Source organism: Muntiacus reevesi, chromosome 9 (genome assembly GCF_963930625.1).
Source record: "Muntiacus reevesi chromosome 9, mMunRee1.1, whole genome shotgun sequence".
Classification (NCBI taxonomy): Eukaryota; Metazoa; Chordata; class Mammalia; order Artiodactyla; family Cervidae; genus Muntiacus; species Muntiacus reevesi.
Genome location: NC_089257.1, coordinates 42,162,278 through 42,178,452, shown reverse-complemented (window position 1 = coordinate 42,178,452; position 16,175 = coordinate 42,162,278). Strand labels below are relative to the sequence as shown.

Genomic DNA, 16,175 nt, shown 5'->3' with positions numbered 1-16,175 from the left:
AAACACAGGAACTTGGATCAGAGCTATTGCCTGAATATCAGACTTTCAAATGGGAAAATTATATAGTTTATGATTTCTTGTGCGTGAACTATAAACTTTAGTAGATGAAGAGAAATGGCTCGACTCCTTCCTCCTGAGAATAGAGAATATCATTACTCTGAAGTATACCTACAGAAGGAAGCACGGGATATGGGTATGTCTTTTTTTTCCTGTGAGGACATCATTTTACTGTTGAATCCTTGAATATTTTATTCATTTGTTTTTCTCCCTGGAAATAGGTAGATACGTACTAGGAATTTTGTTTGTTTGTTTCCCGGTACATGCAATCTAGTGATGTTTTGTGAGTGAAAAGAATCAAGACATAAGAGTATGTATTGTATTATTTGATTTATAGAAAGCTTTAGAATAAGTATAACTAACTTAATGTAAAGAAAATCAGAACAGTGGTTACTTCTGATGGATGTAGAGGTGAGAAAATGGCTGGGGAAACATGATGAAATCTCTGGGAAGATATACATGTTCTATGTTATGTTCTGTATAAATTATATGAGTGTACTCATTTGTAAAAATGGTATAGCTAAACTAAGCTTTGTGCATTTCAGTATATGTCAAAATTACTTGCAAACCTCTAGATAATAATGATAAAAAGATAATAGCAATAATAATTGGGTTGCACAGTGGGTGAAATTATGGAAGATATGAGAATGGTATATTGTTAATATAACAATGAAAACTTGTTGAAGCTGGTTGATGGGTAGATGAAAGTTCATTACAATAGTCTGTTTACTCTGTATGTTTGCAATTTTTGTAATAATTAAAAAAATATATACTAATGGAGGATTCCTATCATGATGGTGGAGTGGGAAAAACAAAATTCACTTCTCTCTCACAAAGAAATAAAAAATATATCTACATGTGGAGCAATTCTTGCTGAAAACTAACTACAGACTGGTAGAAAGACTCTTGTAGCTACTGAGGCTGTCAGAAAAATTTCATGGAAGTATGGAAGTGGGTAATAAGGGAGGAGAGATGAGATCAGGTCAGGACCTGTGTCACTGTGAGGGGACATGGAGGAGGAGGGGGATTACATGGGTAGAAGTTATCAGTGGGGAGTGAGTGGCTTGAGTCTTATATTGGACACTGCCAACTGCACCCTTGAAGTCTGTCACCAGGAGAAAGCCAAGTCCCTTTGGCTGGCTGGAGGGCTGGTGGGACTAAGAGGATGGCTGCGGGAAGCCTGGACTCTGGTCTTGAGGAGCAAGTGCACACAGGCTTGCTTACTCCTGAAGCATGGCAGAGAGAGTGGATTTGTGCACCTGAATTATTTAGTAGTAGGGTGTGTGTCCTCAGTCACCTCTGACTCTTTGCCACCCCACAGGCTGCAGCCCGCCAGGCTCCTCAGTCCATGGAGTTTTCCAGGTCAAAATACTGGAGTAGGTTTCCATTTCCTGCTCCAATTTAGCGGTAGACCTACTCCTTATCCACAGGAAGGCATGTAGAGAAGAAACAAGCTGATGCAGTCCCCTAAGGCAGGGCCTGTATGACTCAGCTTTTATATTTTTCCCCCTAGATGATTTAGACTTTCCACAAACTACAGTGAATACCCACATAAATCATTCAGTCTTGAATGATAACCAGTCAGTTAAGAGAGGTTACTGTCTTATAACAAAAGATAAGTGTAAAAGGTGACATGTGGCATCATTTATATATGTATATTTTCTGCTTTTGTATACTTTACTCAATGTATTGTTTCCCATTTTTCAAATATCTCTTTAAAAGTACTCAATTCAGTGAAATCATAAAAATGGAATAGGATATTTTTAATAGCTTAGTCCTTAAATTTTCAACGTAGTTGAAAAGACATTCCATAGTAGTAAATATTGGTAATCCCCATTATAATCCCATAAATTAGATACTATCAATCTCATTATACAAATTAAGAATCTAAGATATTTTATGTAAATTTTTCAAAGCCACACAATGAAAAATTGTTCTCGCCAAAACCAAGTCTGCAATTTTGTGTTAAACAGTTGAATCAGACGGAAGTCCAAAAACTAGTTTTCTCACTATTAATATCTATGGAATGTTGCTAGTGACTTGACCTGTTTGAATTTAATTTTTCTCATTTGTGAACAAAGGATAAAACAGTTTAGCTTTGATGGCTTAAAGATTAAATGACTCATGTAAAGCAGTAAGCATAATTTCTGGTAGAATTTGCTCAAAAAGTACTTAAACTTTATTATAGTCATTACTTTCCCACCAAATCTGATAAAAGTCTGTGAATCACACAGCCAAAATTCACAATGCCTATATATTCTGATTTTTAGGTTCAGTAATATCACAATAGAAGTCATAAATTTGACAAAAGCTCTATCTGACCAGAAAATAAGTCTAATTGGTTTTGCTCTGCTGAAGCCCAAGACTGCTAGATTGGTGTATGCTTATAATGAATGCATATCTATACTTTTGGTAAACAAATGAGAATTTATAATCCTTTAAAAAATATCCAGTGGCCTAACTACCCCTTAATCACCCCCAAAATATAGATAGGTATAGACCTAGGTGTGAAGATATTTGCAAATGTTACAGTAAAGTTGGAAATAGCTTTTTTTTAAAACCCATCTTGGAGTTAAGTGACATGCCCAGGAACAGTTTATCATAACATGAATTAATATTTCAATATGAAATTTCAGGCCTATGGACCTGGACAGAGTGAGAACATCTGAGCTGGAGAAATTGTTAGATTAATTGGCATAATGAAGGTGATAAATAAATTATCTCAAGTAGATAGAATTGCAAGCATGTTTGCATAGTTTGAGGCTGAACAGGACTCAGGATAGAACTGTAGGGAGTACAAAATAGATGAGGGTGGAATAAATGAAGGCGATGAAGAGACACCAAGTACCGGATATAAAATGAAAAAGCACGAGGACATAAATTACAGCACAGGCAATATCATTAATATTTTATAAAATTATGGCATGGTATATAATCTATAAAAATATCAACATGTCTACATTTAAGTAGACTTGAGGTTAATTTGCAAATGAGGACATCAGAAAGAAAGTCAGTGAATTGAAAGAAAACTTGTGTATATAAATTTTTTTGTATTTAGCTGTGAGAGAAAAGAGGGGAGCGAGAAGGTATCTTATCAGCAAGTTTTAGAAATGATTTTAAGGAATATTACATGTGAATGAACCCAAGAGGATTTAATTAAAATCTGTTGGGTCCCTTGTGATTTAGTCTCGTGGCTAATACATCCCTGATTCCAAGTCCCCAGCTCTGCTTTCTCCAAACATTCATTAGGGGATATTAAAATTGGTAGCTAGCAATTTTCCTCCTCAATTTGAACCAATAAATTTATGCTGTACCCAAGAATAACTCCGAGTTTTGTTGGGCAATGAGCACACGAACATTATCTCAGGCAGAAATGGAGAAGAGTGTCTGTATGCAGAGTGAAAATAAGATATGAAGAAATATTCCAGAGTTTTTCACAGGTTACATATGGCCCCAGCACCAAATGGATTAGAACGCATGACATTTACTGTGTGCTGGTGTAGAGGGGACAGATATAAAGAGGCACTGCAGAACAGAACACGAGGGCATGAGACTGCGATCTCAGGCGGAGGAAAGAGTTGAGCAGTGAGAAATAGTGAATGAAGAACCAACATTACTTTTCGGGTATCAGGTAAGAGCAGCGACGGCTCCCAATAGCTATTGACAAGTAAGTCCTCCTATTCCTAAATTAAACTCTGTAATTTAATTAAATTAATTAATTAATTTAAATTAATAATTTAAATTTATTTATTTTAATAATTTAATTTAATTGATTTATTTAATTTAATATTTAAAAAATATTCCATTATCAACTTTTTCACAATAATCACTCCATCCCATCAGTCCTGTACTCACTTATGTACACCCACCAGCCATCCCACTGTCTATACTATAATGTGATGCTCACATGTCGCTTCCTTACCTCTGAAAAAGTCAGATACTGTGTCTATACTTAAAGGAGTCCTATTATCATTCTGATCATTTCTAAAGAAAAACTTTACCCTTATTAGAAAGGAGTCAGCCATCTGTGGGTTGGAGAGTCACTGAACTAAGCATTGGGGATCAAGCATGCCAAACTCAAAGTAGTTTATTCATTAAGTCTATTCCAGCTATTTGTCAGCCTATACACGGTTCCTGCCATGAAATGGCCTGGCTGACTTCATTCTTTCACTTGATGTTTAGCAACATAAATCACTGCTGTCCTTACATTTACTGGTATGTTTATTGATGTTAAGTATATAGTTAGATGATACCTTAAGAGCGTGCTGACATAAAGTAACTAGCTTTACATTTGACTCTTTAAAAAAAATCTGTTCTTTCATCCTTTATTTTCTAATTAATATATTTTGCGTGAACTAAAAAAAAAAATGACTCCTCTTCCAAGTTATCTATACTGCATTAAGAGTTAATGAACTTAAAGTGGACAAATCTCATGCTTATGGGAGCTCTGACCAGTGTAAACCCAAGAAATTAGCCTCAATTTGGCTATGTTACACATTTATTCATTTCCCCATATCTTTCAGTCAAGAATGCGTCCTCCTGTCTCTACTATTTCTGCTGTTAATTTTCTTGAATCCCAGAGATTCCTCCTTCTGCATTAATATGTATTACGGAACTTAAACTATTTTGAGCACACAACTAATTTTAATGATTTCAGCTGAAGAAATATAAGCAAAATATAACACAGCTTTATGAGAAATGTAGAAAGTAGCAAGGAAATTTGACCAGGCTTGCCACATATATGTGGATTTCAATGATCTTTTCTAAGTCTTACTTTACATTCTTTTGAAAAATCATCCAGTCTTATACAGAAGGGATAACATAAATAAGGACTTTATGCTCATTGATGTCATCTGTTTTTATATCTATTTTGTTTCATAAGGAGCCATTTAAAGTAGAATACTAACCAGAGTCTGAGAATCTGTTCATGCAAACTGTTTCTGACTTAAAGACAATTGAGAATAATAGAATGATTGAGCAGTAGCTAGAATGTACACTATGGAGGGATTCATCAAACTGATTGAAATGCAATCTACAAGCAACATAAACAAGTCTATTTTTTTTCTTTGTCCACAGGTTTGGAAAGAAAAAAAAACAAGTCAGCAATTTATTCCATTACCCATGTGATTTGGTTGGTGCTACTGAGGTTGGCTGGCCGTGAACATAACGTCTTATTGTGGTCCACTGTTTGTGGGTGCGCTTCCTGAACAGTGATGTGGCTTATGAATCTGTGTTTTCCCTTCAATTGTATGAAGGAGATGGATGATGTGATCTCAGAGTTCAGCTAAAATCAGAAAATATGAAAACTTGGCATATAAATTGTACAATATCACAGACTAATTTGTTCGCATCTGGAAATGCAAAGACACTATGTCCATTTCCAACATCACAGTCTTCATGCCTTCTCTGTTCACTCTAATAGGGATCCCAGGCCTAGAGTCTGTGCAGTGCTGGATTGGGATTCCATTCTGTGTCATGTATCTCATTGCTATGATCGGAAATGCCTTGCTTCTGATCATCATCAAATCGGAGCCCAGCCTGCATGAACCCATGTACGTTTTCCTAGGTATGCTAGGAGTCACAGATATTGCTCTTAGCACCAGCATTGTGCCCAAAATGCTTACAATCTTCTGGTTTCATACACCAGAGATATATTTTGACTCTTGCCTGCTTCAAATGTGGCTCATTCACACATTTGAAGGGTTAGAGTCAGGCTTCCTCCTGGCCATGGCCCTGGACCGCTATGTGGCCATCTGTTATCCACTCAGACATGCGGCCATCTTCACCCCCCAGCTAGTCACCCAAGTAGCAGCTATGGTAACACTCAGGGCTGCCATTCTTGTGACCCCCACCCTAGTACTGATAAAATGCCGGTTGCACTTTTATTATACAAAAGTTATCTCCCACTGCTACTGTGAGCATATGGCCATTGTGAAACTGGCTGCAGAAGATGTCAGGGTCAACAAAATCTATGGTTTGTTTGTGGCTTTTACTGTTGCAGGACTTGACCTCACATGCATCACATTGTCCTATGTACAGATATTTATCACAGTTTTTCGTTTGCCCCAGAAGGAAGCTAGGTTGAAAGCATTCAATACCTGCATTGCTCACATCTGTGTCTTCCTCCAGTTCTACCTCCTTGCCTTCTTCTCTTTCTTCGCACATAGGTTTGGTTCTTACATCCCCCCTTACATCCACATCCTCTTTGCTAGCATTTACTTGCTGGTCCCTCCATTTCTCAACCCACTTGTCTATGGTGCAAAAACCAAGCAGATTCGCATTCATGTCATAAAAATGTTCTCTTTTTAAAATCCACCATGATTTATAGTTTTGTTGTTTCCTCTTTATACAATAGTTACTTCAAATAAAAATAAAGCAAAATCATGTAATTTGAGATGCTTAAGTTTTCCCAAAAGTTGTCTTGTGAAATCTGTCAGGATGACAGCTAGTTCTCAAATCCTCACAGCCCATGAAAATTATCAATGAATAGGATTATGGATTCTATCAGGGTAGTGAGAATGAGAAGTGTAGAAAGTGCAAAATAATGAACAACATTTCACTTCCTTTTCTTTTTTTCTTGTTTTTGCTTTTTAGACTCTGGCTAAGGTTCCTCCTCTAAGAGTTCTTCTCCAAATAATTCAAAAATTATGCATTTCTCACAGAATTTAAATATACTCAAGTATTAGTGTCCTGTAGTGTCTAGGTACTCAGTGAAAACAAGTTGTCTACTCTTGTTTCTTGAAGATGCTGGCCATAAAGAGTCAGAGAAAGTGTACATTAACATATTCTTTACCAAAAACATAAAAACAAATTTTATGATGAGATGATGATGTCTAAAATTTCCATAAATTTCCAGAGTTACTCAGGAGTGACAAAAACCATGAAAACTCAGGGGCTCTATTTTACATATCAATCATTTTTCTGAGCCCTCTAAGGTTATCTTTTAATTCACTGGATTATCCAATACCTCCCATATGATAAGTATTATGCTAGAGAACAGTGGCATAATGGTCAATTTACACTGTGCTTCAGTTTCATGAATTTGTAATTGGTATTAATATTTTTAAGGGCTTTGTTACTCAGGACTCCTCAAGAGACAAACTTTCTTGTAGATCCTGGGTATTTTCTAGTAGGAGTGACTTCAGATAGAGGATGAGATCTGATGGTGGTAATTTTTCAGGCATCAGTGGCAGGAATTGACTCTTCTGTCATTTGGTGGTGGCTTTCAGGTGAGGTAGCAAAATCCATTGAGCCTTCTGGCTATTCACAGTTCCTTAGCTAAATGTTCAGTTTGGGAACAATAATATTTGGCATGTCTCCTCCCTCTTTTCCTTCTTCTTGATAGAGAACCATCCACAGGCTTCAGATCTTTTGTGCTGACCCTCTTGGAGTGGTCTGTACTCCATGTGGGAGAGTTGTCCTGACATTCGTTTCATCTTGGTTTGATGGGAAAATCAGCCTCATTTGGGATTTAGTGAGCAGGTCCATTTTGCTTTCATACTAAGCTGTATCCTTACACTTAAACAGTATAAAGATACAGATGAAAAACAAATGCGATTTCGCTAATTGTGACAACATGGATGGGCCCAGAGAATATTATGTTAGGTGAAAAACAGTAACAGAAAAAGAGACCTACTATATAATTTCATTCATATGTGGAATCAAAAAAGCATCAGAAATGTACAAACAGAACGAAACAATAACAGACTCACTCATAGATACAGAGAATAAACTGGTGGTTGCCAGAGGAGATGGGTTAGGGGGCTGGATGAACTAGGTAAAGGGAATTATGAGATAGAAACATCCAGTTATAAAATGAATGCAGTCATGGGATGTAATATGCAGTGTAAGGAGTATAATCAATAGCACTTTAATAAATTTATATGGGGACAGATGATTACTAGATTTATCATGGAGGTCATTTCATTATGCATTTAAATGTCAAATCACTAAATTGTACACCAGAGTATTTATTATATGTCAATTGTACTTCAATAAAAATTCAGATAACATTTGGTCTTCCATCTACCATTTCTATGTATAATTTCTAAAATTGCCCAAAAACTATATTAGAATTCTTCAAAAAACAAAACTATGAGGAGACATCAGGAAGGTGCTAATTCTACACTCTCTTGTATATGCAATAGACACTAATATCAGCCTTAAAATTTCCATCCTATCATAGTAAAGAACCATAATAAAACTGTTACAGAACAGTTTCTACATCAGAGTAAGTGAAATCATTTGACTTTTGAGACTTGATATTTTATGGTTTCAAATTTGCTGTTTTCAGCCAAATCCAGAGGCAAACAACTATCATTCATCTGCATACAGAAACATTATAATCAAACAATTTCTCACAATGAGAGTCTAGATGGACTTTGACAAGACTATTTGAGATGAACTCAGCCTGTGGTTAAGGACAGTAGTCAGTTCACATGACAGGAGGTCACAATAGAGATCAAGTTCTACCTGAATATATAATGATTGCCCATAATAGCAAAAATTTGTATATGGATGAATTAACTCTAACAGTCATAAAAACCATGAGATTCAGATCTAAACACCTGATCTGATAGTCCATCTTGACTCCATATAACTCTGAAAACTTAAGTAAGTCATAAAACTCTGATCTTCTATGGAATCATTCCTGAGATAGTGTCTCCTGAGGTGTTAGAGGGTAATATACAATAATGTTTAAGTCAGGGCTTACATTGTTCTTAGGCAACTGTCATTAACTTTTACTTTATCTTCTGATAGTATTAGAATTCCTGTATTATTTTAGGGCCCCTACCTGTAGGAGGAGGAAACTCTTAAGGAAAGACTTGACAGACTGATTTGTTAACATTAGCGTGACCATTTACTGCACACATCACCCATCCTCTGTATGCCTCCTTTCTCATTGTTACACTGTGCTTCCCACAGCTATTTTTCCTACCTTCGCATTACTTTTGGTGTAATAATCCTTTTCTATTAAAATCAGATTCCCATGTAACATTTGTCATTTATTCATTGCTTTGTCTATTTGTTGAACTCCTGAGATCAACTGCTTTTTTCAATGCATATCCCTACACAGTGCTGAGGTAAGAGGAAAAACCACAAAGATTCATATCACTTACTTTCACATAAAAACAAATTTAATACTTAAAAAGGCCTCATGTCTAAATGTTTACACTTCTAACCCACTTTTGTAAAAATACTAAGGACAAAGGGAAATATTTCCACCAAAATAAGTAATGAGAAGCAAAATCTTAATTTAAGTAAAATTTCAAATTTTAAATTCTTGATAAAGTGGCAAAAACTTTTGAATTTAGTTATTTCTAAGGGCAACTCTGTCACTTTGGCGGGTGGTTGACACGCTGATACACATTGTTTTTTTTCCTGTTCGCTGATATCAATCAGCTGACCTGAATCACCTCCAGCCCAGCTGGGAAAAGATGCACAGAACCAGTTCTCCTAATGCACAGTGAGCTAGCCTCACAGGTAAATGTTCTCAATGCTACACTATTTCAGGGATGGACTATGGATAAGATGGGGTCAGAGCATTTGTCAGTGAAAATAGAACATGGACTATGAAACAAGGCCAGACCCAATTACACAGAACAAAACCAGTGTGACTTCAAGAAAAATCACACTGACCCTCAGGTAAAGGCAAATAACACAGTCTTGTGAGACTTTTCCTTGTATGAAAAAAAGAAGGGGAGATTTTCCCCTTAATTTTCTAGCTACTAAATCTTAAAATCCTTTATATAAGGCACACTCTTTTGTTCCTTAACTCAACTAAATAAATACCTGCCATGAACAGTAGATCCCAATGGGAAGTTATTATAGATATTGTGAAAGGTATTAAAATCCTTTAAAATGTATATCAACATTTCATGAGGATTCTGAACATAACTGAGGCAATTGGATGAGGGCTGGTTGGATATAGGAAAGACTTGTTTCAACAAATTCACAGGGAAGATGCTCAGAAAGTGACAGATGACTGAGGTTCTGAGGTGAAATTTCACAAGTCAGCACCTTTCAAAGGCCTAAAATTTAAAAATGAGTGCTTCTCAGATTGAAATTCAATTACAGAAATATTCCTTTTTTCTCAGTCAGCAGATCTATACTGAGTAATCCATATGTCTCAAGATGTTTTTATGTTCCTATATTGGTTTATCATTTTTATAAATAAGTGCCATTGACTTGTTTTGTCCTCTCTTGGGGCACTGTGTTCTTTTAGGAATTTTTAAAAGGAGAATCATTTTGGTTCCCAGTTCCAAAGTGAAAGCAAAGTTTAAGAATTTCTTTTTTAGAGACGCAAACACTGTTACATAATGAATCTTGTATATTCTGAACAATAAGATGCTTTTCTTTTTTTCACCCTTTACATAGGTGAACCTAAAAACTCACCAGGAATTTTTGAAAACCAATTGTGCAGGTACACCATGTACTATGAAATAGTCATCTTCACTAGCTGAAACAGCAAAAAGTTTCCAACTCTATTACTTCTATGGGTATTACCACAGGTGATATCTGGTAAGTCTTTGGGCTTGAAACCGCACTGAGTGTGGGGAAATCGAGAACACATATACCATGTAATCCAATAAAATGCCAAGATGATTTTAAAATATCTGTAGAATCTTACAGTTCAGTTGAGCATTCAAACACTAGGATGACTTAATCTCCTGATTTCCAGAATATTTCTAAATCAGTTAATGACATAATGGGTGTTACATTTTAATGAGGTTGACAACTGGGAGGACCTCCAGAGAATATTCTGGGCAGATAAATGGATGAAAAGCTTATTTGTTAACAGGTTAGCAAATAATACCCATTTAGACCAGGAAAGATTCATGGGGAATGAGGACTTCAAGTCATTCATGTGACATGCTCCTCAGGTATCTAAAGTTATGGAAAGGAGAGGATGAACTTCTGTGGATTAACATCTGACATTTAGTGACAGAAAAATACATTTTATATATTTTAAAAATTATTTACATGAACTAAATCATTGATTCCTTGTAACTGCATTAGAATGTATTTCTATCTGTGAAAATTGTTTGAGCAAGAAAAAAATACAGACAATTTGAAGTTAAGTTCTATAACCGGCTATAGAGTATGCAAACTAAGTAGTGGCATCCAGGATTTCAACTCTCTTGACTGATTTCAGATCCTGTGCAATAAATCATCATGATCCATGGTTGAGGGTATTTTTGGAAGATAGATTCTGGATTTTTATGAAAAATTAAGGAGCCATTTTGGTACTCAATGTAAAGACAGTCCATGTGATACTGATATTTGGAGCTCCTGCCATGTGGCAAGCTATCTCAGAAAACACAGTTCTCTATCAATGGAGGACTTGAGCTCAATGGGGGAATGTCAGAGAATTCATAGAAGGAGAATATTTGTGAGGTGTTTGTAGTTTGGATTTAAATCCCCCAAATTCCTGAAAACTTTTATTGTAATCAATCTGAGTAGAATTAGAGCTGTAATACTAGTGTTTCAAGGTTTATTCTGCACATGAGATAATGTTTCCATGGCCTATGATTTTAAAAAAGGAAGGTATCTTTCTTCCCTCTTTTAAACATATAGACGGATGTAGTCTACCTTGTCTTTTGAACATTAGTGCTATAATTCTTAAATCCAAAACATTTTTATCCTCATTTCTCTCAATTTCCTAATGTTAAGTAATGAAGCCTCACGTAGTCTCCTTCTTTGTTACTCCTCTGGTACTGTGACACCATTCACTTACTACCACATGTATCTTCCTATCTTATTTCCTTATGCTTAGCTTTCATCCTTTTAAGCCATTCATCAAGATGCTATCAAATTGAACTTTTAAAAGGCAAAAGAACTCACTTGCCACCTGAAATTTTGAAAGTATGCTTACAATAGTAACTTTACATTTGATATTCTTCCTGTTTCAATACCTTCTACAATCATCATTTCTGTTTAAGACTCAATTTTTCTGTGAAGGCTATTAATTGATTCACAGTTTCACCATTTCATTTATGTAATTTTGTACTAATTCTTTCTTTTTGAAATATCCTTCCCAATGTTTAGACTCTAGAATAATAGTTAGCTACCAGGAGTGATGTACCTCACCTCCCATATCTAGGGGATACTAGGCAATATCGGAAGACATTTTTGTTCATCATGTCAAGAGAAGGCAGCTGTCATCTAATGGGTAGGATCTAAGAATGCTGCTAAAATTTCTACAGCATAGAAAGTTGGCCCACAACACAAAATTTATCTCATCTGAATTACCGATTTTGCTGTGAATGAGACTCAGCTCTAGAAGAATATCAGTTAGGTAAGGTAAAAAACACAATTTAAAACATTTAAATATCTTATTAGATTAATTACATGTTTATATATATATTTGTTGTTTAGTCATTAAATAGTGCCCAGTTTTTTTTAAGCCTGTCAACTGTAGCCCACTAGAATCCTCTGTCCATGGGATTTTTCAGGCAAGAATACTGGAGTGGACTGGTATTTCCTCTAGGGGAGCGTCTCAATCCAGGGATCAGACACACATTTCCTGTATTGGCAGACATATTCTTTACTACTGAGCAACATATTACATGTATATATATGTACATTAATTAATTATATATGTATGTGTGTGTTTAACTAAATATTTTATACTACTTTTGAATCCTAAGCATTCAACAGAGATAGAAAATTAGAAAAGAGTAGTCAAAATAGAAACAATAAGATATAAATTTCATCATATATGTATATATATATATATATCTGCTTTATCCATTTATTTATTGACAGGTACTAAGGTTATTTCCATATCTTGACTATTATAAATATTGCTTCAGTAAACAAGGATGTGCTAGGTGTGCATGTATCTCATCAACATCATGTTTTTACTTCCTTTAGACATACACACAAATGTGGAATTATTGGGTCACATGATAGAAATTTTTCTGAATTTTTTAGGAACTTCCAAATTGTTTTTCATAGGCTAAACAAATTTGCATATTCACCAAACTGTGCAAAGCTTCGCTATTATCTCCACCTTTACTGACACTTGTTATCTGTTGTTGGAAGCTCTTTTATTGATGGAAGATCTTTTAGAAGATGTGAGGTGATATCTATGATTTTGACTTGCATTTTCTGAATAATTAGTTTATTCAGCCATGAGAAAAAAGAAAATTAATTTCTTCATTCATTCCAGGGAATTGAATCAGGCGTCTTACTGGTGATGGCCCTAGACCACTATGTGGCCATCTGTAACTACTTGAGACATGTCAATGTCTTCTGCCAACAACTCAACTCACATTAGAGTTGGGGTGACACTCAGGGTTACCATTCTTATAGCACCATGCACAGAGCTTATCAAATATTGACAGATTCTGCTGAACAGCAGTCATCTCCCATGCTAATTGTGAGCACATGGCCATTGTGAAGCTGGCTACAGATGATGTAAGGATCAATAAGATACATGACCTATTTGTTGCCTTCTGTATCTTAGGATTTGACATAATCTTTATGTTGTTCTATATTCAAATCTTTATCACTATCTTTCAATTTTTCCTGAAGGCAAGGAAGATAGGCAAGTAAAGGCAAGATTCAAAGCCTTTACTATATTCATTGCCCAAATTTGTGTCTTCCTACAGCTCTATCTCCTTGCCTTTTCTTTCTTCACACACAGGTTTGGTTTTTACACACTGCCATATGTTCATATCCTTTTATCTAAACTTTACCTATTGTTCCACCTTTTATCAACCCAATCATCTATGGAGTGAAGACCAAATAAATCTGTGACCATGTATTGACAATAGTTGTATACCCCAAATATCTTGATCACAGTGGATCTTTCTAAAGAGAATTTAGGCTAGTTCTAAGTAGGAATTTCAATATGATAAAAGATAGATATTGTACAAACTTCTATGCTCAAAAAAAGCTTTAAATCACAGATGGTCATAGTTGAAGGGGATATTTACAAGTCATCAAATACTAAAAGCTTTAGCTTACTATTCTTAGAAGAAGTAAAATTCATTTAGGTTCATACTTTGGTTGCCATTATTCTTCTGATTTTAGACTGGACTTCCCTTGTGGCTCAGCTGGCAAAGAATCTGCCACCAATGCAGGAGACCTGGGTTCAATCCCTGGGTTGGGAAGATCCCCTGGAGAAGGGAAAGGCTACCCACTCCAATATTCTGGCCTGGAGAATTCCACGGACTATATAGTCCATGGGGTCACAAAGAGTCGGGACATGGCTGAGTGACTTTCACTTTCACTTGGGACTTCCCTACTAACTCAGTTGGAAAAGAATCCGCCTGCAATGCAGGAGACCCTGGTTAGATTCCTGGGTCGGGAAGATTCGCTGGAGAAGGGATAGGTTACCCACTCCAATATTCTTGGGCTTCCACTGTGGCTCAGGTGGTAAAGAATCCCCCTGCAATGTGGGAGACCTGGGTTCGATCCCTGGGTTGGTAAGATCCCCTGGAGAAGGGAAAGGTTATCCCCTCTAGTATTCTGGCTTAGAGAATTCCATCCGACACCACTGAGTGACTTTAACTTTCGCTTTAAAATATAGAGCATTCTCTCTAACAACACTTAAACCTGCATAGATAAGGGATGACAGAAAACAACAGTTGATTGAAGGCAAGAGGACTAGGGGACAACAGAGGATGAAATGGTTGGACGATAGCACTGACTCAATGGGGCATGAGTTTGAGCGAGCTCTGGGAGATGGTGAGGGACATGGAAGCCTGGCATTCTGCAGCCCATGGGGCTGCAAAGAGTAGGACATGACTGAGCAACTGAACAACAACAGCAAAAGACATGAAAAAATCCAGGAAGAGAATGAATAATAATAATTAAAAAAAAAACTTTTAAAGGATAATTAGTCATATGTAAAATATATAAGTAACTAAATAAAAAGTAAAGTATATGTAGTCTACAAGAATGCCATAGGATTTAAGACTTAAAACACATGTAGAGTCTGAAAGTAAGAAATAGAAGAAATTTCAATCCAATGGTACTACAAAAAGGGAGTAGTAGATGTACTTTTATTAGTCAAGTAGGCTTTCAATTAAACTGTCACTGGGAATTCCCTGGCAGGTCAGGGGTTAGGACTCAGTGTTTTCACTGTTGTGGGTCAGGTCAGGACACTAGGATTCTGCAAGCCCCATGATGTTGCAAAAAAAAAAAAAAATTGTCACAGAAAGCAAAGATATCATGCAACATTTAAAGGTTGAATTCATATGAAAATATATTATAAATATTAGAGTGTCAAATATACAAAGCAAACATTAATGTTACTAAAAGGAGAAATAAATAGCAACACAGAAATAGTAGGGGTGTTCAATACCCCAGTTTTAATAGTAGATAGAACAAATAACTCATATCAGAATTGCCTCATTGAAAGGAAGAGTCATGGGGTATTTATTTAATAGAATTTATTGGCACTGGAACATGTTTACATTTAAGTAGACTTTTGACTTATTTGTCAATGAGAAGAGAAGAAGAGAAACTCAGTCTATAAAAAATTGGTGTATATAATTATTTCCATATTTAGCCTGTGGGGGAAAAAAGAACAAGGAAGTTGTACTGAGGATTTCAGGGATATTAGTGTGGATGAACCCAGGAGAGTATAATCAAAACTTGTAGGACCCTTTGGGTTTGGCTAGTATCTAATAATTCTCCCATTTTGTGTTCATAACTCCTCCACAAATCCATTAGGAAATATTAAAATTGGTGGCTGGCAACTTTCTTCTATTTAAGCTGAGTAAATTGAGGCTATGCTCCAGAATAATACAGATCTTATTGTGATTTTTGTTAGAGAATGAACACAAAAGCATGATCTCACATAGACTTGTAAAAGATGAAGAATGTCTGTAATGCACAGACAAGAGAAAGGCATGAAAGATTTATCTCACTGATATCCATCCATTGCAGATAGCCCAGTACCACATGATTTAGAGTTCCTGACACTGACTGGGTCTGTTACAGAACGTGCAGATAGAAATAAGGGGCATTTCAGGACTCGTAATGGAAAGGAATAAAAAGAATTAAGAATTCTAAACCATAGTTGATAGTGATATGCAGCTGACTGCACGCTTCAGGCATCTGGTAAGAGCAGAACCAGCTCCCAACAATTGGCAAGTGAGTCT

At 36.0% G+C, this 16,175-nt stretch overlaps 1 protein-coding gene across 1 annotated transcript; it reads left to right on the top strand.

Moving 5' to 3' along the window:
• The first annotated feature begins 5,427 nt into the window (after nucleotides 1-5,427).
• LOC136175838 (olfactory receptor 52A1-like) lies at nucleotides 5,428-6,366 on the top strand. Its single transcript, XM_065946044.1, has one exon. The coding sequence runs from the start codon at nucleotides 5,428-5,430 to the stop codon at nucleotides 6,364-6,366; it is 939 nt and encodes a 312-aa protein (XP_065802116.1).
• The last annotated feature ends 9,809 nt before the right edge of the window (nucleotides 6,367-16,175 follow it).

What these genes read in the sequence shown, in the direction of transcription:
- LOC136175838 (XM_065946044.1), top strand. Translation starts at nt 5,428, where the DNA reads ATGTCCATTTCCAACATCACAGTCTTCATGCCTTCTCTGTTCACTCTA.